The sequence below is a fragment of the Mytilus trossulus genome, chromosome 3 (assembly GCF_036588685.1).
Source record: "Mytilus trossulus isolate FHL-02 chromosome 3, PNRI_Mtr1.1.1.hap1, whole genome shotgun sequence".
Lineage (NCBI taxonomy): Eukaryota > Metazoa > Mollusca > Bivalvia > Mytilida > Mytilidae > Mytilus > Mytilus trossulus.
In genome coordinates this window covers 57,803,428-57,829,357 of record NC_086375.1, presented here as the reverse complement: position 1 = coordinate 57,829,357, position 25,930 = coordinate 57,803,428, and the positions used below count along the sequence as shown (strand labels likewise).

At 31.2% G+C, this 25,930-nt stretch overlaps 1 protein-coding gene across 2 annotated transcripts in view; it reads left to right on the top strand.

Moving 5' to 3' along the window:
* The window catches only part of LOC134711960 (cytoglobin-1-like), a 72,269-nt gene that overhangs the window by 16,824 nt on the left and 29,515 nt on the right, over positions 1-25,930 (top strand). The window contains exon 1 of one of the 2 annotated variants that reach the window (XM_063573004.1): positions 9,940-10,812. The exons of the other annotated variant lie outside the window; for it this stretch is intronic. Within the exon in view, the coding sequence (XP_063429074.1) occupies positions 10,616-10,812 (197 nt within the window). The 5' untranslated portion in view covers positions 9,940-10,615. Of the gene's footprint in view, positions 1-9,939; positions 10,813-25,930 lie in introns of those variants that run through there. 2 annotated transcript variants of the gene reach the window in all.

The following is a 25,930-nucleotide window of genomic DNA, read 5'->3' as shown; positions in this document are numbered from 1 at the left end:
TTTACAAGATGTAAAACAAATCCAGCGAAAAATAAACTACCTGATTTATGTACAAAACATTAAACGAAAAACAAATATGATACCATCTAAGAGTACTCGAAACAACAGAAAGCTAAACCAAAGCCAATTACGACTAATAAAATAAATCATGTCTCCCAGACTGTGTGATTGCACAATATTTCACATATATCTTTGCATGTGATTTGTTATTTATGCAACAATCGTGGTGTACCAATAACGTAAATGTCTATACCAGAACAAGCTATTATTTGAACAAATACAAATTGATTAAGACCTACAAATGTGTTCTGTGCTGTTGTGAACACCACAAAAAATATTGAAAAGGGACGTCGAACAGAGATTTGAAATAGCGAAGATACTGTGGGGCCACATATATGGCATATTACCTTTGTATGATGTTATATTGGACCTTTTACATACATTCGAGCAGTGGTCACTGATTTGTGGCCGGATTTAAGATACTAAGATACATACGGTATTTTTCTCACTGTTGAAGGACTCACGGTGTCCTTGAATCTTTCAAATCCACTTCCGTTGAACTTTGGTGGATAGTTGTCTCATTGACAATCATACCATATCTCCTCATTTACACTGAAGAAAATACAAACTGTTTGTAGTCTTGAAAGTCTTTGTATGAAGCAGTTGTTTGCATGTCAGACACCGTTGAATTAGTCCATCATGTCTTGCAAGAGTATGTTGCCAAAGAGCCTGGTTTAGAAGATAATCAGTCCTCACTAGCAAATCGTTAAGGCTCAAGGGGTCTATGGAAAACCAGGCCGTATATCTCAGGGAAGATCTTGGGTAGTTATGGATGTTTGCGGTCTCTCTCAAATTTTCGTGAATGAAATGAAATGTAGAATTTGTAAACCATTCAAATTCGCAAATAGCAAATGAGTTGGAGATGTTCTGTATAATACATGTATTATAAAATGACGTCAAAATCTTGAAACGATTAGTAAAATTTCAAAGAAAATCTGTCGTTTTAACTATCTACTAAACAGAAATTACATTTCTGGATTGCGTTTCCGTATAGACACTTCGTGCAAACATGTATATATATATTTCAAGAGACAGAGAGAACGAGACTGAATGTATATATTTGCGCGCGCGCGCGTGTGTGTGTGTGTTTTGGAACAAGTCGCTATTTAACATAGTGCAACTTTTGAAGACGAAAGATATTCATTATCCGAAATATCTATTGATTTTATTGTATCTTTTATTTAATGTTTGACTGTCCCTTTGGTATCTTTCGTCCCTCTTTTATTTAATTTTTCAAAAAATATAAAAGCATTTGTAGACGGATTCCCAGTTGTTCAATTTATTAACACATATTGCATTTTAGTTTGACTTATTTTAGCTATAAATTAACTAAGCTAAAAGCTTTCGGGATATGATTCTATAATTGTATGAGGTAGTATTTCTACAATGACAAGCTCTGACATTAAGTCTTATCCATATGGATTTCAGAATAAAACTTAGTACGTGTTTAAGATAATAAGAAAAGTAAATAAATGAGATTATTTCGATGAACCATTCGACAGATTATACTATGAGAATAAATTGTCTAGCCAGCTGACCTATAAATGGTCTTACGGGGTAACTTAATGCAAAACGCTTAAGTGAAGTTTCATTAGTATATCATATAAAAGTACGTTCTTGCTGATCAGTTGTATGTTTCAGCCGTCTAATCAATGACCATGTTCGTATTTCATTTGGCTTTCTAGATGTTTGTATTCGGGCGCCATATAAGTAGACGAAACTTGCAATTGGCGAAACAAATTATCAGTTTAACATCTTGATGAGTTTTTCAAATGGCCTAACATTTTTTACTGTCTGCGATTTATTTTCTTTGGAACCACATGCTTCATCCTACAGAAATCAAACTAAGTAATCGCTTGGTGTCGTTGTTCACTCTTATACTCCTCTGTATCATATATTTGTGAAAGGATAATATGATTTGTTCATGTTATGCTCATTTTTAAGGACTCGGAAGTATGTCAGTTCTTTTTTTTTTTACAAAAAGAGGATTTCAACAAAGAAGTATGATTTGACGCTTCTTATGATTCTTATTTGCCAACGATGTTAAATTGATACTGTCACTCTGTCCTTATATCTGTCTTTAAGATTAGAATACTGGAAACTAGTAAAATGCATAGAGAAGTCAAACGTGTTTTATTAACACTATTGCATGAGTGAAGAGCCTGAATAGTACTGTACTTGAAATGTATCTATCATTGCATTCCATCGATTAACAAATCTTGTGAAATTATACAATTATATATTCCCTTTCAGATTAAACTTCTATATGAAAAGAAAATCGATGTTTTTTGGTATAATTACAGATAATTTTCTTGCATAATAACATGATAGGTCAAGAAGTCTCTCCTGTGAAATATAAGGCAAGTGTATCACTCTCTGGGTAATCGGTGCTATTTATTATCTGATATCGACGTATAACCTGTATGTAATGTCTGGTGTTGGGAAATATAAAAATGTTTGATGATAGCAGCGGGATATTGATAAATGGTATATATTTCTTTGATCAATGAAATGATATACCTCTGTGTAAGAAGCTAAAGATTAAAAGTTTAGAGATTTCTTTTCTAAAATAATAAGTTAAATGTAAGTTAAGAATAATTTACATGCTTACTAAAAAAAGAAAGCATTAATAACTCATTTTCGTGCGGTGATATTTATCTCCCGCACTACGAATGTATTACCAGAATTGCATGCATCCGAGACACAGTTCATTGGTTTCACATGGAACTCAACTCCGATACATGAACGTGTGTTTTATGGACAAGAAAATACCGATCAAAAACAAAGGTGACCTTATATGCCAGTTCAATGCTGTTAGAACATACTTCTGAGAGAGAAAACTGAAAAAGTGAACTTGAAGTTAGCAATTCTCATGTAAGGATATGAGAAGTTGTGAGAGAAAGCTAGAGCACATTATCTTCGCAAACACGTATATCTTTTACTAGAGGTCGGTCATTTAAAGACGTATCAACCGTATCACATACTTTGACGTATCCGCATCTGCAGATATACCAAAAAAACGTATGTGATCCCGAAAATTTAATTTTATATACTTTCAATAATGCAAGTGGGCGACTGATTAATTTCTAATGCAGAAATTTAGAAAACCAGAAGGAAATTTCGAATTTTTGTGAAATAGGTAACCCAACTTTTAAAGATATTCCGGATAATAGTTGGATCAGTTTACAGACATGATAGGAGTGAATACGGTAGAATCGTTTGTTTCACGGTGTATGAACTTGTGCTCACGTTGAACCAAATTGTTATTTGACAAATAGAGTGATACTCAGTACTGTTTTATTAAATGTACATGTATTTATATGACATCTGAAGACAACTCTTGTTTCTAATACCTCTTATTATAACGTCGCAAATGAACAATATACAAAGTTCCCTAAATGTATATAAGTAGTGCAATTGATTTTTTTTTGTGTTTATCCATTGTAAGATCTTGAAATATTTTTTTAACTAGATTATTAATGATTGTGTACGATATTCGTGTACCTGCCCTACATTGGCTCCTTTCTAACGGCATGTTAAATAGTCGATAGAACCCCCTTTTTATTTTTACAAATCACCACTTTCATAAATGTTGAAAGTGTATGTTTGATTGTTTCGAAGAGATTCCAATTAGGTTTTTTTAATGAAGCATGGTCCTATTAATAAGCTCGGGATCACATAATATTTTTCGATATATCTGCGGATGCGGATACGTCAACGTATACGATACGGTTGATACGTGTGTAAATGACCGACCTCTACTAATCACTGTATGAAATGTTTCGTTCATATTTTTATTTTCATTTTAAAATAATAGAATCAATTTTGTTATTGTTTTCTGTTAAAAAGTGTATTTGTATTGAAATTGTTCGTATAGATAACACAGTTGAATGTTACTAGGGCAGTGTGGTCTGTTGTTGTTTACATAAATTCCAATAAACTGCAATGATCAATTATAATTTTTCATAATTTGATTTCACGTTTCATGAATTTGCTATATTGCTTTATCTGTTCCCAAGGTGTCTTTATAAAACCATATTCTTGCGATACAATCTCGAAGTTAAAACAAAACACGTTCATCATTATCATTAATACACTGTCCTATCCAAGTCAGAACCCTTTCATCTGTTGTATTGTAGCTTACTCAACCAATGGCACACTTAGGTCTTCGAACATTTCTATTAGATTTGATTTAAAAAATCTTATCCAGCTACATTGATTTGATATAAGTGAGCTTGGTTTATTATACAGAAATTTCTTTATTTTGTTTGAAAACCGTATGTTGTCTTCCAGTTGTTAATATGTCTGTTTTGTTTTTGTTTTGTGTAGTGACTGTCTCATTAATCAAAACAACTCAATTTTTACATCACACTTAGGCCGTGTTCACATTGACCTAAATCCGGTGTTGTGTTAGTGTTACTCACACGTAAACTAAACACAATTGCGTTCCCATTGATAAAACTCAATGTTTACATGTAGTTTAAATCATGTTGTACCTACACACAGTCGATAGTCAATGTAGGCCTTGTGTAGGTTAAGTGTACACAAAACTAGGCATTTAGGACATTAGTTTTATCGTGTATATATTTAAGGAGGAAACTTTTTTTGAGTAAAATTTATATTTTTGATAATTCAGAATTATTAGTTGTCTAAATTTTACAGATTTTTTTGGTTAAAAAAAATTAACGTACTTTATTAACCCCTAATCAAGACTCAAAGCAGCATAATTGCCGAACCCATAAGACAGCTACCAATTGATTTTCTGGATGGGGTGGGGCTATTATAGTCGAGTATAAAACATAAAGGCTAGGGGGTTGGGGTGGTGAGCTATGGATTTTGTTTTGGAAACCAAAAAAAATTCCAGTTTTTGGCCCTGAAAAAAATTTTGTTTGTTTCACCCTCAGCTGCCACTATATATAATGCTAAAATTGATTTCGACTTGTCACCAAAATTTGTCCTGAAAAAAATCAATAGCTCACGCCCCCTCCCCCTCCACAAAAAATGAAGTAAATAGCTGCTGCCTAATTCATTTGAAAAGGTCTTCCCGAATCGACTTGACGTACACAGAAATATTCGCCACTGGTCTTTACTCAAAAAATGATTCACGCATAAATGCAGGACTAAAAAAAAGTGTGAGGTAAATGATATGTTTGTCTAGTATCTCAGTTCCGTTAAATAACACGTAAAATAAATAAAAAAAAACGTTACCCTATTCCTTTACCAAATACTTCTTGGAAAAGAAATACCATTTGAAACGAACAGAAAAAATAAAAATGTAGTGATCCCTTATATCGCAATCCTTTTTTTCGGCTGTAAGCACGCTGTTGCAGCTAACGTTTTCTAATGCGTTATCGAGACATCTCTAGTATATTCAAACTACTGCAAATTATAAAAATGGCTTTCATAAAGTAATAACCACTTAACTTAAAAAAAGGGGGATAGTTAATTTTTTTTTATCTGAGTCAGATTTTTTTTCGCGCGTACGTTTTTATTCCTTTTTTTCCGACGCTGGTGATCAAATACTTTTTTTTCAATATTTAACACTATTATAAAATTAACGGTACCAATTTTCTTGCACCAGATGCGCATATAATGTATGGGGAAACTCTTGATTCAGAATATTTTTTTCTATCATCTGTATGAACATTTTTTTTTTATCAAATTGGGGATCGGAATATTTCCATTCCCATCCCCCACCCCCTTTTGAAGTCAAATGGTTGTTCCCTTACCGCTAGAAAAAATTTCCAAAAATTTTGAATTCAGTTCTACGTAATGAACATTTAAATGACATATAGTTTACAAGTGGGAACAAATCTTATGTACAGGTAGCTAAACAAGGTGTATAGATGTGAACAAATGTAATGTGAAACCAGTGTACACTACACTAAACTAATTGTAAACATGTTTACTCTACACGGCGTTTGGTGTGAACACGGCCTTAGTTATGGTCGCTCAAGTTTTGAATTCGAGATTTCAGACTGGATGCATGATCTATATTTTGTTTAAAAAAAACATCTATTCAAGGTAACGAAGAAGGCACAGCAATTTCTATGTGTTATATGTTATCGCAACAACTCCTTTTATTCATACAAAATGTCAAACAAAACGTATATTTGTTGAAAAAGGCAGGTTTCAGGAATTATATTTGCTTTACCAAAATGCAGGAAAACAGTTAAAAAATAAAACAGTCGAGAGAAGATTATATAGTTATATAACAAACAAAATTATCATGTTTAAAAATTGCACATTGTGATTGTATTTCCGCGTTTTCAGAAACAAACAGTCCAAATGAAATGAACTTTTTATACCAAAATAAGTCTGAACTGATCACATTTTTGTACAAGGTCTCTGTCCAGGGAAAATGTAAATTTCAACTATCTTATTTTTCAAGGGATTTCCATTACAAACATTGCTTTCATTAACTTTGTATTTATAAACAATTTTGTTATAGTTATTTTAAAGTAATGGAGCGAAAATGGGCTTTTTCAGTGTCACTCTTAATTCGTGTCTGCTACAAAAGATTTTCAGAATCTTTTATAATTGTATAATAGAAAATATAGTCAGTTGTCTTTTGCTTTTATCAGTTGAGCATTTTTGTTAGTTTTTGTTTAAAGGAGACAGAAATTTGTGTTGTGATTTTACATATTCAAATATTCGACTTTGAGTATTCTTGATTAAGTAAATAACGCGTTGGACGCGTGAAATGTATGGAGACTAATTGATATTCTTTGATTTAAAATTTTTATTAGTTACAGTGGAATTAAAAAAAAGCATTCACAGTTTTATTAAAAACATGCAGAAAGGTGAAAATATGTCATTTCTTGCAACAACGGGCAAAACCCTTAACACATAACAAGTTATAATGCCAACATCTATCATAGACAGTCCATAACTTGTTATCCAGGCATAGTTCATGGAGCTGTTTTTTGCTGTAAACTTTTTGGTTTGATGCTTAGAATCGTTTTTTTATTATTATTATCTATTTGGCTTCAATTACTATCCCGACAGTACTTGTTGAAATATTTACATACAACTACTGGTTCCGTGCCGTTGAAGGACTGTCAGTTCCCGTGGGTACCATGTCTCAAGTTAGCAGTGTTTTGTATTCGGCTTGATGTTATTCATATCAAAAATATTATTTAAGATCAAGGATTCTATCACGAATTGTACTAAAAGCGAGACTGCAACTCTTTCAGACAAATCTGGCCTTCAGTTTTGTCTAAGCCCTTAAGTTTTAATGCCTACGAATGCATTATGCATTTGCTTTTCTTAAACTTTTGATCTGTAAAACCTGGTGAGTTTTATTCCAGAAACACGTAGCTGGTGCACCAGAATTGGCATGATACGTTTATAATTACTAATGGCTAATTTTTATTCTCTGTTAGATTGAAGAAAATCGGCTTTAAATTAACATGCCATATCTTAACACTGCTTGTGCTTCAAATAAACAATATCTACATATTAAACATTTTTGTATTTATCTTGGCGAAACGAGAAAGAATGATATGGTATCTCTAGAATTTTTATTGAACTATATTTTTGATAAATAATTGATTATTTATTATTGATTCGGAAAAAATATCTATTTAAACATCTGTGAACTTTGCGCGACTTATCATTTTCTTTTATACACCTCCATAAAATACCGAATTTCGTGAAACGTAAAAAATAATTTTGATACTCGAAAAACATGTTTAGAATCTGTTTAAAGATCTCTAAAACCAAGAAGTTGACGAAAAGAATAGTGAAGTTAAGAACGCCTAAAATATCACAAATGTACTATTGTTATTATTGGTTAATAGCCTTATTAAAACGGTTTATGGGTAACTTAAACAATGATATCTGTGTTAATACACTTTAAGTTTTATAATAAGTGGTAAGTAAAACAGTTATTGGAGTAAAGAAATAATAATACTGACAGTAAGTTTAATTTTGTGGTAATAAAAGGCAGAGGAAGACAACAAGGTAAGTATAGTCGGTTGGTACTATTAACTTTCTTCAAATGTGGAAGATGCTAGTAACTTTGACTCCGAACTTTTTCATTTAGAAATATTAACGTCTTCAAAAACATCATACCGCAAACGACCATATGTGAGTGGAAATTTGTTTTTATATACAGATATTGCTTGCATAATGTTACTAAAAGTACAAACTCCCAGTTGCTTATGCTTTTTGTGTGAAACATTTGGTTGAGATCAAATTGCCTAATTTATAATAGAACACATATGACAGATATGAACCAATGACGACCTATATATATGAGCCTGGCTGTGGACAGGAAAATAAATCACGTGGCCCGATTGAACATGTTTGTAAGCGCCCAAATCCTCTCTTTAACTGGACCAGTGGTGTTAATCAAATCACAACAGTAGAACAAAATGTAAAATCAGTTGCAATTTGCATAAATTAAAAGATCTTTACGGGATACAAAACACTTAACCTAAAAGTAATAGACATAAAACCATACATATAAAAAAGGAGATGTGGTATGATTGCCAATGAAATAAATCTCCACAAGAGACCAAAATGACATAGAAATTAACAGGTCACCGTACGGCCTTCAACAATGAGCAAAGCCCATCCCACATAGTCAGCTATAAACGGCCCCATATATGTATATATAGTAAATTTTTAGAGGAACCTTATTTTTTTCTCATATTGTGGAAGAAATAATAGATTCAGTAGCAAGAGAAAGTCTGCAAAATGGAACGTACTATCTTGAACGTTACAAAACGGACAGTTAGTTGGAATTTGTAAAAGTAGAGGGACACGATTACAAAGGTACGCATGTGCATGTTTTTTTTATTCATATTATATTTCTTTCTCCTTCTTTTGAATAAAGATTCCCAGCCAACCTTAGAGTACAGAGTTTCAGTTCTAGTGAAAAATAGTAGTCCCGTCCCCGCAATTGTTGCAGCTTATGATTGTTAGTTATTATTTATTTAGATAACATATCCCAAACTTCCGTGACATTCAAAAATGGGCCCAATAAAAACAAGGTAGATTTTCTAAACGGTTTTTTTAAACAGTAGATAAGTTCAAATAAAAATAAACGTGCTTTTTGCACTTGCCGCTATACTTTGAATCGGGTTGTACTTCATACGTCTGTTCTGATGGTAACATAATTATGTTTTAGGAAAAGTTGGGATCCTGTATCTCGCCATTTGAGAAAATTCTGATTTTGAGTCTAAGTATCATGATTAAATTACATTAACCATTTAGTTGACCAATCTTTATCTCTTTCGTGGTTTAAACCAAAGCAAAAAAAAACGTGTTTTTTTTTACACCTCCGAATGTGTGACATTGTATGACGAACCATATTTATTCACACTACCAAATTTGATTTATGGAATCGCTTTAATGAAACCTGTTTATTAACACCCGTAAATATTTGCATAATCTCGCTCCAAATGCCAGCATCTTCAAACCATATGTCTTTAAAGATCAAACTTTTTATTTTTTGGAATAATCTATATTATGAAATTCTCCTGAAAACGTTTTCATGGAACACTTATTCTGATTTACAGTTTGACCTTGTTGATTGATTGTCAGAATTTCTGTTCTGAATCAAATATAAAATAGCACCTGTGTATTCCTATAAAAAAAATCAGGGTTATTAATAAAATAAAAATAAAAAATACATTTAATAAACATGTTGACTGTTTATTAACCCACATCTGTTACGAACTGTGTTTCAATTTGATTACAAAACTAAGATAATAATAACAAAACTCTTCTATCTTATGAGAATCTGACAGTTTACTATTTTTTTCTCTCTGCAGTTCAACATTATGTAGAACATCAATTGGATGATCAAGCACTAAAGGTTTCAGCAGCTGAATTATATGTTATAAATGCAAATATTCTTTAGCCTAATTTGATTACACATTATAATGCGATAAAGACCGATCGGTATACGAACTATTTCTAAAGTTGAATTATTGTTCTGGACAATAAAATATGGATTGATGATTATATTACTAATGTGACTTCAAAGATACAATTTATTGTAGAAGTTAAACTTTGAAAGCTGAAAAATCTTTGATTGTTTCACTCACAAACGAATAAAGTTTGTACGTTAATTGATCTGGTTATTTTATTAGTTAAATAAATATCTACTAACGCACTAGGCATAAAATAATTTGTTGATTTATCTACCGAAATAGTTTAACTACGGGAACAAAAGCAATTTTCAGCCACCGAATCACACACACACTTGGTTATCATTCAGTTCTATTGATCGACGGATTACACCAGTAAGGTTGTGGAGTTTAGTGTGACAAAAACGCTTTAACTGTAACAAGCATTTTCATAACGTTTATAGTGTTTATAGATTATTTCTGAAATTAATTGGACATTTCATTAAATGACACATATCGTCTCGAGGAATTTGAGTTAAATTATATTTACATAAAACACTTTAAAAAAGGAAAGAAAAAAATTTGAAATCCATAATAATATCAAATATTGTATGGCGTGGAATATTGTTTTTTTCTGAAAAGTTTGTTGAGTTTGAAATGATTAGGAAGATCTACATGTTTTAGTAAAAAATAAAATGGGTTGTCGTCAAACGAAACCGGACACTAGTGAACAAGGATCGCCAGTTCATTTGGATGTGCTGAACGAAGGCAATGGGGTCCCTAATGTTGACCCCCGTTTACCCTTAAATGCAAGACAAGTGTTTAAATTAAAGCAGTCGTGGAAAGGAATAAAGCGAAACATAGAAGAAACAGGGGTGGAAATGTTTATTAGGTAAGTTTCAAGCTTTTTTTCAAATAGTACTGTAATATATTTTCTTGGCTAAAGTGTTATTTTTTTCTTCTTGTTCAGTGTTGTAAAAACAACAGAATAAATTTCTTGGATTTAAAACGGATCCAATGGAACTGAGCAAGAGAGATGTAACCGAGTTTAACTTTGTTGGTAATTCTATGATTCAGTGTAATTTTAATCGATATATTGTTTTATACTACGTGATATGAATAAAAAAGATTACAATTATATTATCGCTATAAATAGAATAGGGTGAATGAGATTGATAAAACATTTCTAAACGAAAACTATTATAGGTATTCTTTTGAAGATTACCCTGAAACCTTAAATGTTTTCACATTCCAGAAAAAATCTTTATAGCATCATCTATATATTTAGCGTAATTGCTATATAATTAGCTTTACAACTATAATGATTTTACCACTACATCACTTAACCTCCTTTAGGTGGTGAAGCAGAATAACACCGTAACATCCATCAACCTCCTATAGGTGGTGAAGTTACATCTTGCAAAGTTTTAGGTCAATGGAGGTTTATACGAAAGATTTCATTCATATTAAGTAGAATTGATGAAAGATCAAATTATGCTTTTAAATCTGCATGTAGATGAATTGCATATTTACACAGATATTTACTCTAGCACTTGTGTCGATCATCAGCGAAAATGAGTAATTATTGCCATTCAATTATACTATACATTTAAAATTACAATGAACCAGGTATACAGGGTTTTTGCAGTTGATGAGAATGGTCAATATTTGCTATGTGGATGATTGCTAAATAAATATCCAAGGTCCTCCTATAGTCTTAAATACCCCTGATCAATACGATCTTGCTTTGCATCCCATAAACGTACAATTGTGACAATATTACACTTCAGTTTTGTTTGATAATCAAAATGAGCATGTGACAGCATATTGCTTTTATTACTATCCATGTATATTATTTAAGTCTTTATACGAAATATGGAACTGTAATTGTTCACACATTCGTCTCTTCGTATGTAAGAAGATGTGTTATTGCCAATCACACTATATCTTATGATTTGTATATTAACACCAATGAAAAGGTTGAATAGCATTCTGTTAATGTCACCGTCATAATAAGAATAAAATAACATGTTGGCTAAATTTTAGTGAGACAGCAACACAACAGCAAAACAACAAACAACCATATATAGGGCAACATACAGTCTCTAACAATCATAGACAGTAATACTTCAAGATTTACATCGTTCAAAATCTATCAATTTTATGACTTCATTAAAAAGAAACATTCAAAGAAATGCCATTGACTAAAGGTCAATTCTTCTGATGCAAAAACAAAAGACAAAATTAATACAGTACTGTCAAGGTTCCTGATTTTGGTGCATGCACGTGATAAATGATTCTGTTAAGTTTTGTTATATATTTACCAATGATTAAGCCACTTATAGATATTTTAGAAGAAGTTATCGTACAGTCACGAAAAGGACATACTCATTGTCATATATTGACGAGTTAAACCTGTAAGGACTAAGCTGCTGTGGTATACTTAGATTGAAATACGAAGAAGAACCATAACGTTGTCAAACTATGTTTTACCTTTAAAAACATTTATTATACAGAGAAAACGAGATTTTATGTTATTATTCTATTGCACGTGGTTGTTTGTTTATTCATATATTTTTGTTTATATCGTGTCATATTATCGTACGTAATTACCATCGGCAGTCTTCATTGGTCATCTCAATGATATTTAGATGGTATAAAGACTATGCTTAAAATACACATGCAATGGTGATACATTATAACAAGTCCAGACATTGGGAACTATTTCTTTGAAGTTTCTGTAATTTGGATACACGTTTTAGTATGTTGAAAAGAAATTATAAGACATTTAATCAAATCGGTGAACTACATTTGACAGGTAATGCCCCATTGAAGAATAACTATTAGACAACAAAAAAAATACCGTCGTGTTATATCGAAAATACGATGATTAGTTAACATAATAGCAAAATTATCAATTTTGTTATTCTCATTAGATGTAATAGACTCCAATTACTTTATTATCTCCTTGACAATAATCGTACAGGACCCAATATACCGTAACAGCAAACATATGTAGGACAGAAACTGCAAAATCTACTCTTCTCTAAATCATTTTCTAATTAAGTGATCGTTTAAATGTTATAGATTGCGTTTTTCCCGTTTACTTTTATTTTTTTTTTTTTTTTTTTGTGTTTGTGTTTTGTTTTGTCCTTTTTGTCGATTAACGGCATGTCCCAATCTGTTAATTCAGTTTTCTTATCAGTGTATTTTCATAAGGTTACCAAGTTAGCATTTATGAAGCTCCTGAACTTGAAGTAATAAAAAATGATGTAAGTGTAGTGAACTGATAAGATAATTTGTTTATGATATTTCTCATCATAGCCTCATTAAAGCTTATAAAACGTTACAGTAACTGTTCAATTCGCGTATCTGTAGATAAAACACGAAATACATCAAACGAAGAGAAGTCTTGAAGCAGAAAATGCTTAGTCGATCACACGTACAAATGTAGAATATGTGAATACATTCAGAATATTATTTTCTCTTCGATATAAAAGACATTCCATAAAGCTGATTATAAAGATAATGATTTTTTTTAACTAAGCATTTGTCAGCTATTTTTAACGTCTTTTAAAACTGGTCTACTTTTACTATCTATACTGACGGATAGTCTTTGCAGTATAGAAACAAAACAAAAAATGGGGGCAAGAGTATGTCATTGTATTCGTCCTATCATAGATTTTGCGTATCCATATATCTTAAATACAATATATTGAGCTTTTTACACGGAGTAATAGTTCACAATCTGTGGGGTTGATTCGATGTGGTATATTTCTTTTCGTACACCATAGAAAGCCAATAATAACCCAATAACTTGTACCTGTTAATGGTTTTATACAATAGCATAGATCACAAATTAAAGTAAAGTTTGAATTGCTCTCCATGAATTTGACGTTTGGTATCCAAATGTTTATATTTTATTATATTACACTGAGTATTCAATAATCTTATCCGTCTAGATGAAAAATGATTGCAGCTTCTCAATGTGGTTTGAAGGAGTTGTTACAGTGCCCTTGATCAAATTAGAAAACTTAGTAATTGCTCTCTAAAATACTCCAGCACTCATGTGTTAAGCTATTTGTCTGTAACTTGTATGGTTATTAAATATCTAATAGTGGGGAAGGTAAATACAATACATGGTGACCCGGGGCTGTTATTTGCTCAGGCTTTGATATAGCGTTGTTGTCTCATTGATATATTCCCCATTTCCATTCTCAATTTTATAAAAAGGAACACGTTGGTTTTCCCGTTTGAATGGTTTTACACTAGTAATTTTTGGGGCCCTTTATAGCTTGCTGTTTTTTGTGAGCCTAGGTACCTTGACCTATAATGGTTTACTTTATATATTGTGACTTGGAGGGAGAGTTGTATCATTTGCACTCATACCACATTTTCCTAAACCTACTTACTTAGACGTTTCATTTTAAAATAATGTATGGAATTGTTAACTCAAACAGAGTAATCATGCTGTTTTTGGGACTGTTTATTGCCTAGAATGCGGTATGGGTTTTGCTCATATACATTCATGACTTTATTTTACCATCTCTATTGACTTGAAAAACACCATTTATCGGAGAATGAAGGAAATTAACCGTTATTAACTCTGTTTACAATAGATTTTTATTGCTTTATAATTCTATAAAAACATACGTAGACAGCTGCAGGTGCTACAGCAACTAAACGATCTGACATCTGCTACCTGTATGCAACAATGCTAAGAGGAGATGGATACCATTCACCATAAATTGAATATGCAAGAAAAAAGCGATAATAATTTTAATCCATTTTATCTAATCATTTTAATTAAAAGTATAATATATATAATGGTAATTTTGAATTACACGAGGGATCACAATCAATTATTCAATCTCCTAGTTTAAAGACATCTAATCATATTTATGTTCCTTTAGTATCTTCTGAGCATTAAACTAATTGAAAAAAATATCGGATAACTGTACAGGGTAAAGTTGTTAATAACATGTTAAATATAAACGAGAAAATAAGTCCTAAAGAGAAATTTAAAAACATTGATATCAAAAGTATTCACAAAACCATTGATTGTTTTAACTAAAACTTGGCCAGTCTTTTATTTTATTATTAAGTAAACAATGAAATTAAGTTTTTCTGATATCTCGATATCGATTGATATTCTTTCTTTTGTATCTCCAGCCAAACTTCTGCACGATTCAATCCTAGATTAAAATCCCTATGTTCGGAATAACTTAAAGAATTTCCATCTATTACTGGACACATTCCCCGTTTCTAAATAATTGAATACGAGTACTTTATTTTTATGAAAGAAAAGTGCAATTTCTTTGTCAGCTTTTACTTTGAATATTGTACGATGTCCATCTTTAACACTTTATTTATCTTTAAATTAGAGAAGTTAATCTTCACATCGGAAATTGATTTCGCGTTAATTAGAAAGTGAAATAATATTTGAGAATCTAACCCTTTCCAGACAAGATGTTATTTTGTAGTAAAATTGTTAGGAAATAGATCGGAAAGAGCTTTTATTTGATGCCTGTAAAAAATTAAGTGATTAAAGAATCAATATTAACAATCTAAAAAGTCTTTACAAAGGAAAAGGCAAATTCAGCACTCATACCAAAGAAAAGCTTTTATTGTTGAACCTGATTTTGACAGTTATTTGCTAAACCTTGTATTACGATGGTATGAAATAATGGACTACTTAAAACTCGCATAAATAAACATTGTAAGATAGCCTCAAAGCAAACCATAGTATGTGGTTTCCTATCGTCGATAGAAAGAGAGAAAAGACTTATACATAGAAAAAAAGACGAATTGCCCACATTGAAAACACCTCATATGAAACTCGAATCCGTTAAAAAAAAACTGGTTCTAGCTAAAGAACTTGCTCTCTTCTATTTGTTTTATTTTAATGTTACTGCAAATCATTGCTTTTTCTAAACTAGTTTTCTGAGGTTGTTAAAAAAAAAGATCAAAGATTCTTCCAATTTTTTTTAATTTATTTATTTATGATAATAAAATATATGAATGCAAGTGTACAAATGAAACATGTTGTTCAATTTACAAATAATTTGGGAATAAAACAACTGACAACCGCTGTAGGAGCTGGATATAAACTTTTTATATTTCAATAAAGTTCTTCAGATGTCCATAAATGCTCAGCCTCTCAGAAAGGTGCGGACAAGAAAGTCTTTGCATTTAACACAAAACTTCAAAATCTACCAAAACAGCATTATTGTAAGAATCCTTCCTTCAAGATTTGGATATCGGTCAAGACTGTAACAATAGATATTTAGTTGAATAAAGATGTATTATTCAAAAATGCTTTGCACTGATGCGACATAAAGCAATCTTTAAAACAATCGATCAAAGATGTCAATGTTGGATAAACATCTCTTTGTGTATGGACGGTTTCTGGGCCTGTTGCCGTTTGTTGCTGTGTATCATTATTGTCTTTCGTTTGTTGTTATGTATATAAACCAGGCCGTTTGTTTTCTCGTTTAATTGAATTACATTTTGTCATGTCAGGGCCTGTAACAGCTTGCGGTATATGTTTTGATTATTGTTGATGGCTGTAGGGTAATCTATATATATACAGTTGCTAACATCTCTCATTTGATCTATCACGTAGGATAGTTGTCATATTTGCAATCATACCATATATAATAACTAACTAGAGCCTTCGAGAAGTATAATTAAAATGGTTATTTTGGGTCAAATATGACACTTCCATATATTTATGACATCGCAATAACATCGAAAGTCAAATTTCTGCACGAAAGTATAAAAAATATACCATTCTATTTGTTTATAAAAGAAAGGGGTTCAATAACCAGAATACTTACGTTTTTTGCAATAGCTTAGAAACAACAAATGGCTTTTGACCTACCTCTTCCATTATTCGAAGATCAGTTAGAAATGTTAAACGTACTTTCATATAAAAAAGATGTGGTATGATCATGTATGCCAAGGAAATAAAATATGGCAAATTTAATGTTTCAGACACAGCATATACAGTTGTTCATCTTTCTGAAATGTAAAAAAAAAATCCATCATAGTCTTTTTTTTTTCCTGGACACTTTACATAAACATTAAACATCTTATGATTAATTTTTCGACTGTTTAAATGAAATTTCAATCCGCTAATGCTGCTAGAAAGATCAGTTACATGTATCTCAATTATGTTTAGATTATTTTTTAGAAAATCATTTTAAATAGAATAATTTGAAATGAAAGAAAACTTTGTATGCAAAGAGATGTAGTTTCTTGTGTTACAACGTATTAAAAATCTTCGTTTCTTGTGTTACTACGTATCAAAAAGCTTAATACTTATAGGATAAACTTTACAATAAAAGCACATCAAATTACATACAAATTATCAATGTCGGGGAAAATGTGGCAAGAAGAATATTAATTAAAGAAAGATTAACAGCAGGTAATACTACATAGTACCACATCAGAAACGTAATTTAATTATCGCGTGAAGTGACAATTAAGTCTACCAGTTTTAGATCCAATTATATTTACCAAACGAAACATGTGTGTATGTGTCGTATGGCATTGTAAGTTATCAGCAAGTACATAACATGACGTCTTTACGAAAGAAAATGTTGAAATGTTCATCCATTTCCTTTTACTCACCAAATCAACTCAATGGAAGTGTATTCTTTGAATGAACCAACCTCCCGTCCACACAAATATGATGTTAATGTAATTCACATTCAGGAATATGTAATTCATAGTGCTATTCGACAGGATGTAATATTTCCATAACACACCAAAACATACATGTAGAATCATTTTCATAACAGTGCAGACAAGACCATTTCTTTGCGCGCTCAGGTTATCAATAATTATTGCTTGTGTCAGATAAGGTGAACTCGGCTATTGCTATATTTTTTTATTTCAAATGTCAGCACTTTATTAATTAGTTTTGTATTTTCAAATATTTTGACCTCGAGTAGCACAAAAGATGCAAAAATATTGATTTCTTTCTAAAGTAAACTATTTTCCATCATACAAAACCATCAGTGTAATCGTTAGTTTTTCATGTGTTTTCCCCCCAACGTTGGATGATAATTGGCCTGAACATGCATGAAATATTTGACACTGGAAGTAAAGCAACCAACAATCAATCAGTTAATCAATTGACCTTGACATTTGTCGTCTGCGCACAGTAAATTAAACAAGAGATTTTGTGATATGTATACGTAAACGAACTTAGGAAATTTGCTGGTGGACATAGATACTGATATATACAACAATACTAATTCATCAAATAGTTTTTAATCTTTTACGAATCAAATGAAAAGAGTAAACATGAATTTGGATAATAAAATGTTAGCATTGTCAAAGGTTATTTCGTTGTTGTTGTCACCGATATCTGAAACCATAGATGTATTGTCTAGATAAAACGTCCATGTTGGAAATAACTTGAGACTGATATTTGATTCTAACTGTGTCGTCAATTTTTATTGGTTTCATTGACAAATGGTAATGACCTGAAAAGTACCAAGATTGAAACTGAAATCAAGAGCCTTCAATTCATGTGTATGGCATTTAATTTATTAACACAAATATAACTAAAATATATGTTACTTGTTTTCTAACAGTCTTTGTTCATTCGTTGATAAACGTTAGGAATAAAATATAACTAAAAAGTATGCTATTTCTTTATAAAAGTCCTTGTTAATTCGTTGAGCAATGTTAGGAATACGCTATATAATATATGTGTCGTGCTTAGTAAACTTTACAGGATCGACATCACGTATATTATTGTCCTTGGGATAGATTCTGTCTGTAGATATTTTACCATCTGTTTGCTATAGATTTGATTACTACGTAATTATTGACGTACATTTAAATAAGACAACAAGGGTATGATTATGTTAACACAATCTGGTAGGATACTGAAGTCATATGGTTCTTCTGGTTTTATTTCGTCATATCCAAGAAGTATCAGATATTCATTGAATCATATCGTGCAAGATGGCTTTTAAAATGTAACCAACACAGCAGCTCGCCTCGTTAAAAATAAGAGACACGTTTCAGAAATTGAAAGGAAATGTAGATTATACCAATGGAACATTATCTCAAATAAAAAAAAAAACGAATGCATTAAATATAGTGTTTAGCAATAGACATGCATTTATACTGTATGCCAAGCTCCGACTACCTCGTTCACAGGTTTGAAAAATATGATAAGGACAGTCCACTAGACACTGTATTAACAAAATTAAAAGATCTAATTCATCACGAGTGAAAACAAACACTGCCGAGGACTTGACGTCAACACCGAATGCCCTAAATTAAAAATACATTGATATATACATTTACCTATAGCTAAAGACAATCGTTTCCAGGCTTGATCAGGCATAGTGTTATTTTAAGTGTGAAATTAAGTTGTTTTAGTTTTAATTTTTTGTCGAATAACAAAAAGTACATCAAAAACAAACACGGAAATCAGTATAGAAATACTAATGTTTACTGATTGACACTGCTTTGTTACAATATACGATAACAGGTTCCCTGAACGATTGAAAAAACACTTGTCAAAAGAGCAAATATTTGTAATTGAGCATTTATTGGATGCAGAATATAAAATGCATATTCAAGAGTACTGTTCTAATATTTGTTTAAGTCTTCGATATTTTGGACCGATTTTGCATAAAGTTACCATAAAATATTTTATCCGATAATGAGTGATCTTATTGGCTGGTGCTTTAAGTTAAATAACTGAGAATGTTTCATAAAAATGAAATTACGAAGAAAGCTTGACAGTGAATAATTTATCAAAGCTCTAAACCTCAACTAATTCGTTTTCCAATATGAAATTCCCTTTCCTGTAGAAGGTCAAATTTGATATATCGTTCATGTCCTTGGTTTACAGACGGGACATATATATTACATATAGTAAAAGTACATTGAAGTAAAATAGATTTTTTTTTAAAAGGAATCGATATGGCTTAAATGTGGACCACAAAGAGGTTCCAAATGTGAACTGTGACGTAAAGAGTAAAATCACAAAAATACTGAACTCAGAGGAAAATCAATTTGGAAAGTCCATAATCACATGGCAAAATCAAAAAACAAAACGCATCAAAACGAATGGACAAGAACTGTCATATTCTTGTAAAGGATTCTTTTATGTGAAGAAGATTTGGCAACCTCCACACACACATCACACCTAGGTTTTGACTTCCAATTTCGAAAGGACGCTACTGTACTACGAACTAGAGTGAATACATCCCACACAGTCAAAAAGTCACTCTCTTTAATAGTGCATGAAAACTTCATGTCACAAAAAGAAAACTCAATTTGATGTGAATATTAATACTGAGGACCACATTTCGAAGGCAATAGTGATTTACAAAGAAGGAAGTACAAAAAGCTTTCAACAGCTATTTACTGACGAATACTATTTAAGCATAATCATAATATGTGTAAGTTATATAATTAAAAGACTTAAAGTGTTCTAGGAGGGCATATTGTTACAGGTAAATAGATATAGGAAGATGTGGTGTGAGTGCCAATGAGACAACTCTCCATCCAAATAACAATTTTAAAAAGTAAACCATAAAAGTACATTTTCTTTATTCCAGTATCTGTTTGATATTAAAAATCAGTTAGGCAAAGTTACCTACTCTTCAAAGGGAACTGAATGAAACTTGATTACGGTTCTTAACGTGTTTATTTTATATTTTATAGTGTTTGTATTTGCATGCAAACAAAATCAGCCCGAATCCTTTTATACCTTTTTATTTAACTTTAATATTTATAACATTAGTTTTTCATAATTTTCCAATAACAAACAAAAGACAATTATACAAATGAGAATTTTTTTTGCCAACGTTAGATCCTCCAGATTTCATAGGAATGGAATTGACTCGATATATGCACGTTTAATATTTTCCGAGAATTGTTTGCCTCATGTGTACAAAAGAATGAAATCGGTACACACCGGACTCTGCTTGGCTCATGACTTGTATAAGGGCATGGTACTTATTTCACCACAAAGATGTGAAACAGAGTAACGACTAGCTTAGAGTTATTTCTGATTGTATCAAATAACTTGTGTTAGTTTGAATTAATATACAGGAAATGATGTAAAAGTTTTAATATTTTCACTTCAATTCCTTATTAATATTCAGACACAAAATATGTGATAGGGAAACTTATAACAAAATTCAACTCTCTGAAGATTACAAAACTGTTTATATATCTATCTATAGATGAGTATAGACAGTTTCAGACAGTTTCTTCATATCTATAGATAAGTTATGTCACAACTGACAATGACATAATGACAGCAGTTTTTGCATTTTTAGTAGATTGGTTTGTTATATAATATCATAGTTTGGAGTGTATTTCTTTCTCGGTTAACAAATACTTAATGTTATAACAAATGGTATTGATGACCAACACATTACATAATATACATCACCGATCAGTTTCTATAGACATTTTAAGATTGCATGTTCTCCGATTGAAATCCAGGGTCTTTGTCCTCTGACAGGCGAAGCGGATAAATTTTAAGCCGAATTGAGCTTTAATCAACTTATAACAAAAGTCATAGTTAGGAAAGAAGACGTTTTCAATATTGGCAGTTGCTATTTGTTCGGCTAACCAGAATAAAAGTACTGCATTTGAGTACTTATTCTATTGTGCAATTTCTCAAATTTCCGGTTTATTTTTTATGTAAATTTTTACTTCCACCAAACCTGAAAAATAAGGAACCTCCTTTTTGAAGTCCACATGAAAAAATCGTTCCTTTGTTTTTAAGTTAAATGTCAACTGAACATTGGATTTCATTAACCAATTTACTGTGTTCCGACTTTAGAACTTATTTATTGAAATTTGTTCTAATGTTGAAATGGTCATCAGATTAATAGAGGGTTGAGTGCTAACATACATGTTTAACAACGCCACATTCTTTATTTGACTGTCCGAAGTCAGGAACCTGAAAGAATTTATGATTTTTCCTCATTGTTAAAGACCGTACGTGATCTATTTAATTGCTTATATCTTAGGCGTTTGAACTTGACTGGTTGATTGCTGTCTGATTTGAAATCATACCACCCATTCTTATTTGTATATTGTATATTTTTCTAGGCTGATATGAATCTGTCTCTCTTCTAAATGCCTTAAAAAACCAATACACTAAATCTAGTAACTTTATTAATGAATCCAAAATCATAGGAATTTAACGTTAAAAAGAATAATACTCAAATTTTTCACTGGGAAAAAAATGTTCTAGTCTTCCGTTTGTACACAGAATTAAAACTTTTCCCCCAAGTTTATTTATTATTTAATGGTACTTTTTCGTTAAATAAATTGATTTGATATCCAATAATGAACTTTTTGTTAACCATACTAAAATACTCTGTGCATAAAACACTAGTATGTATAAATAATTACATTAGATGTATGTTTCATTATAATACGTTATTCTGATTGGCTAACTGCACATCACATGTTATTCCGTAAACAATTGCATCAGACAATAATATTTATCATGCATGATGACACGAGGTCCCACAATAAAGTGCACAGGTGAATTAAATTAAACTTGACAAAAATCATGTTTTCATGATCCTAGCTAAAGAAATGTAATTATAAGTATTGAATGCTTCTTTTTGTAACTTTATAGGGTTGTAAAAGCGTTGACCGTGCGTACATTTTTAGAATGGAAGCGCTTCCGCGCTTCATACAAAATGTACTTCGGTCAACGCTTTTACACCCCAATAAATTTACAAAAAGAAGCATTCAATTCTTAAATAAATACACGCACAATTGCTGTTCCTGAAATACATGTTATTCGACAACAACAAAAATGTTTAATCCGCGATGTCTTTATTTATGTTTTACTGAATTCTTCACAAAATTCAATATGAAACTAAACTGTATCTAGATATGATGTTGTAATTTTGTTTATATATATAACACTTGTTATGAGTATGACAAAGCAGGTTATATTATATTTTAATATAACCTCCTTGGTATGACGAATAATCAACTTCATATTTAAGTCTTACAAAAATATTCAACTATTATTAAAATGTTTGCATTGAAAATTGAAAACAATGTGAGCATTCAAAGGATAAACCTAGAACGACACGAAGTAATTATAACTCGATAAGAAGAGGAATATATTTTACCATTGATGTGTTTAAAATCAATTCATTATTCATTAGTGTTTGCAGCTGTTGCGCAGATCTGTTTAAAGTCTGTTTGATTACACACATTTAAAGTAGATAGCCTCACGTGTCATTTTCACTTATATATAAAGCTTTTATACATTGTACTGTGAACGTATATTAATTATTTTGTATAGAGTTGGTCGATCTCTACATAAATACAAAACTATTGTCCAAAATCAGTATACATGTAGATATAAAAATATAGCTTACAAGTGTGATTTATTTCATATTGAATTCCATTGCTACGGCGTCCTGAAAAACGAATTTTAAGCAATTTAAGATAAAAAAAAAAAAAAGATGCATGATTTGACAAAAATAACATTACAAGAAAAGACACAGGAGATAGATGATATCAGGAGACTAATTCCAATTTCAGCATACAAGTATCTAGTTAGTAATTGTATTTGTTTATTTGATGAGAACATCCTTTGTTATGGGGAATATGTAGCAAACTGTATTATTGAAGCTTATTTTTAAATAAACTCAGTTTTGCTTAGAAAATCAAAAAAAGAAAAACGTGCCAAAATGTATTATTATGAAACGATATAAAAACAAAATTCTATAAAATATTAACAAACATGAACTAGCCCCTTATTGAATTATGTTGCTCCTTTGTACTTATACATATTACTTGACAACTGTGTAATGTAAAACAAATTTACATAGAAGTGTTTTCGTTTCTCGAGCTTCGTTTATAAGCACACAGTTCGTGTTTTAGCCATTAAATCAGAAACAAACTAAAATGTACTGTTATTTATACTATCATACAAAAGCGGGACTTACGCCACTCAGATTTCAGAAACTTACAACCAGACTCCTAACATATTATAATTACAACAGTAGTACGTACTGCAACATTTAAAAACATAATCTTTTTGGTATCTGTTGAGCATCTTAATATAGAGACTGTATAGTTTAACTGTTAAGCAAGATATGTGGGTAACTTTTACAAAGAATGGCACGATTGATAATTGGGTGTATATTGTATTTTAATAGTTGCAAACAAAGAGATGTCAAGATAAGTTTACAATTCTATATGCAAAAGCTTCTTTCTTGCAAGAATAAAATGGAGTTGTAATGTTATTCCAACAAATAAACACGTTTCTTTTCAATTGGTTACACGGGGTAGACTGACTGCCCACTGCTGGTGTTTTCGCCTTTCTACACAACATAAATATTCTTTAAAGTACAAATTACCCATTGAAAATCAAATTACAAAATCACACGCAATAATTTTCAATTTTTCATCAAAGGAATAGTTTATCTGAGAAATTATTGGAATTATTATTTACTGTTAGAGGCTTAACGGTTTTAAAACCGATGAAATTAACGATAAAAATATATGTTGAATGTAGAGGGACTTAAAACTGTGTATGATTGGTTTAAATATCTCTGTGCAGCTCGACCGACCCTCTACTAGAAACAAATTGCTATTTCCTATTTTTATGCGTGTCACTTATGAAAAGACAATACAAATAAGATAATAACAGACTGTCGTACATTTCTAGTCAACATCATTTCCCCCTAAACTAGGCACAAAACAGCAAAACATAATCATGTGACAACAGAACACTACTGACAATATGTTATGATCTGTTATCATGATTTGCTTCCTACAGAACGTGACAGTCTCACTTTCATAACAAGAGTCATTTCATATTTTGAGTTCTAAGTTGGCGTGGCTCTGATATAAAACGAACAACCCATTTCAGTCGCGGTATGTTTGCTATTATGCTTGGTCTTTGCTATTTGTGCTTCTTTGTTACATATTTGTTTGTCATTTTTACCTATTATGTCATTTTTGTTTTGTTAACGTATCGTTGTCAATATAATGTCATACAAGTAAGAGGTTTAGCTAGCTATAAAACCAGGTTCAATCCACCATTTTCTACACAAGAAAATACCTGTACCAAGTCAGGAATATGACAATTCGTTTGACGTGTTTGAGCTTTTGATTTTGCCATTTGATATGGAACTTTCCGCTTTGATTTTTACTCAGAGTTCAGTATTTTTGTGGTGTTACTTTTTATTTGTATTTTTATGATAACAGGAATCAATTTACCTCACTATATATGATGTGAACCCTGTGTTCCCTTAGCTCTCACTATTTATGATGTGAACCCTGTGTTTCCTTAGCTCTCACTATTTATGATGCGAACCCTGTGTTTCTTTAGCTAAGAAACATGTGTGTATATACTACAATTAAAATACGTTCTGTGCATATATTTGCCTTTGTCTGTAATAATTATCAACTCTTCCGAATACTTCATAAATATTTTATGCGTCCGAAGCGTGTTTTTCTTTCTTTCTGGATTAACCTTCATCAGGAAAGCTCCAAGTCAAGTATTACAAGAACCGAAACACAAAAACTAAATGAAAAAAAAAATAGCCAAATCATCTAAGGTCAACTTTGCACGAGGCTTTTGGGACGTGAGTTTCTTAGCACGTCAAGTTACTGACTGACGGTACACATTCGAACAATCAAGAAACTATAGTTGTAGCAAACTTTGCATTTGCATTCCTCGAGTTCTAAATAGCCTTTATTTAAAATGCTAAAAACTTAACAGTGTGCAGAAACCTTATTATTTATTACATCAAAAGCATTTAAATTTGACCTAGCGTTATATGCGTGTTTTGAAAGAATTATCAATAAGCAAATATGTTTTTCAAGGAAATACCAATTAATATTCTTCTTTTTGATAAAAATTGATTAAGTTTTATAGGTTTGATAAGAGCGTTTTCAAAGGGCCATACTTTGTATTTGTAATTATCTGTAGGTTAACACTGGGTGGCAACTGGAGATGTAATCATTTATGT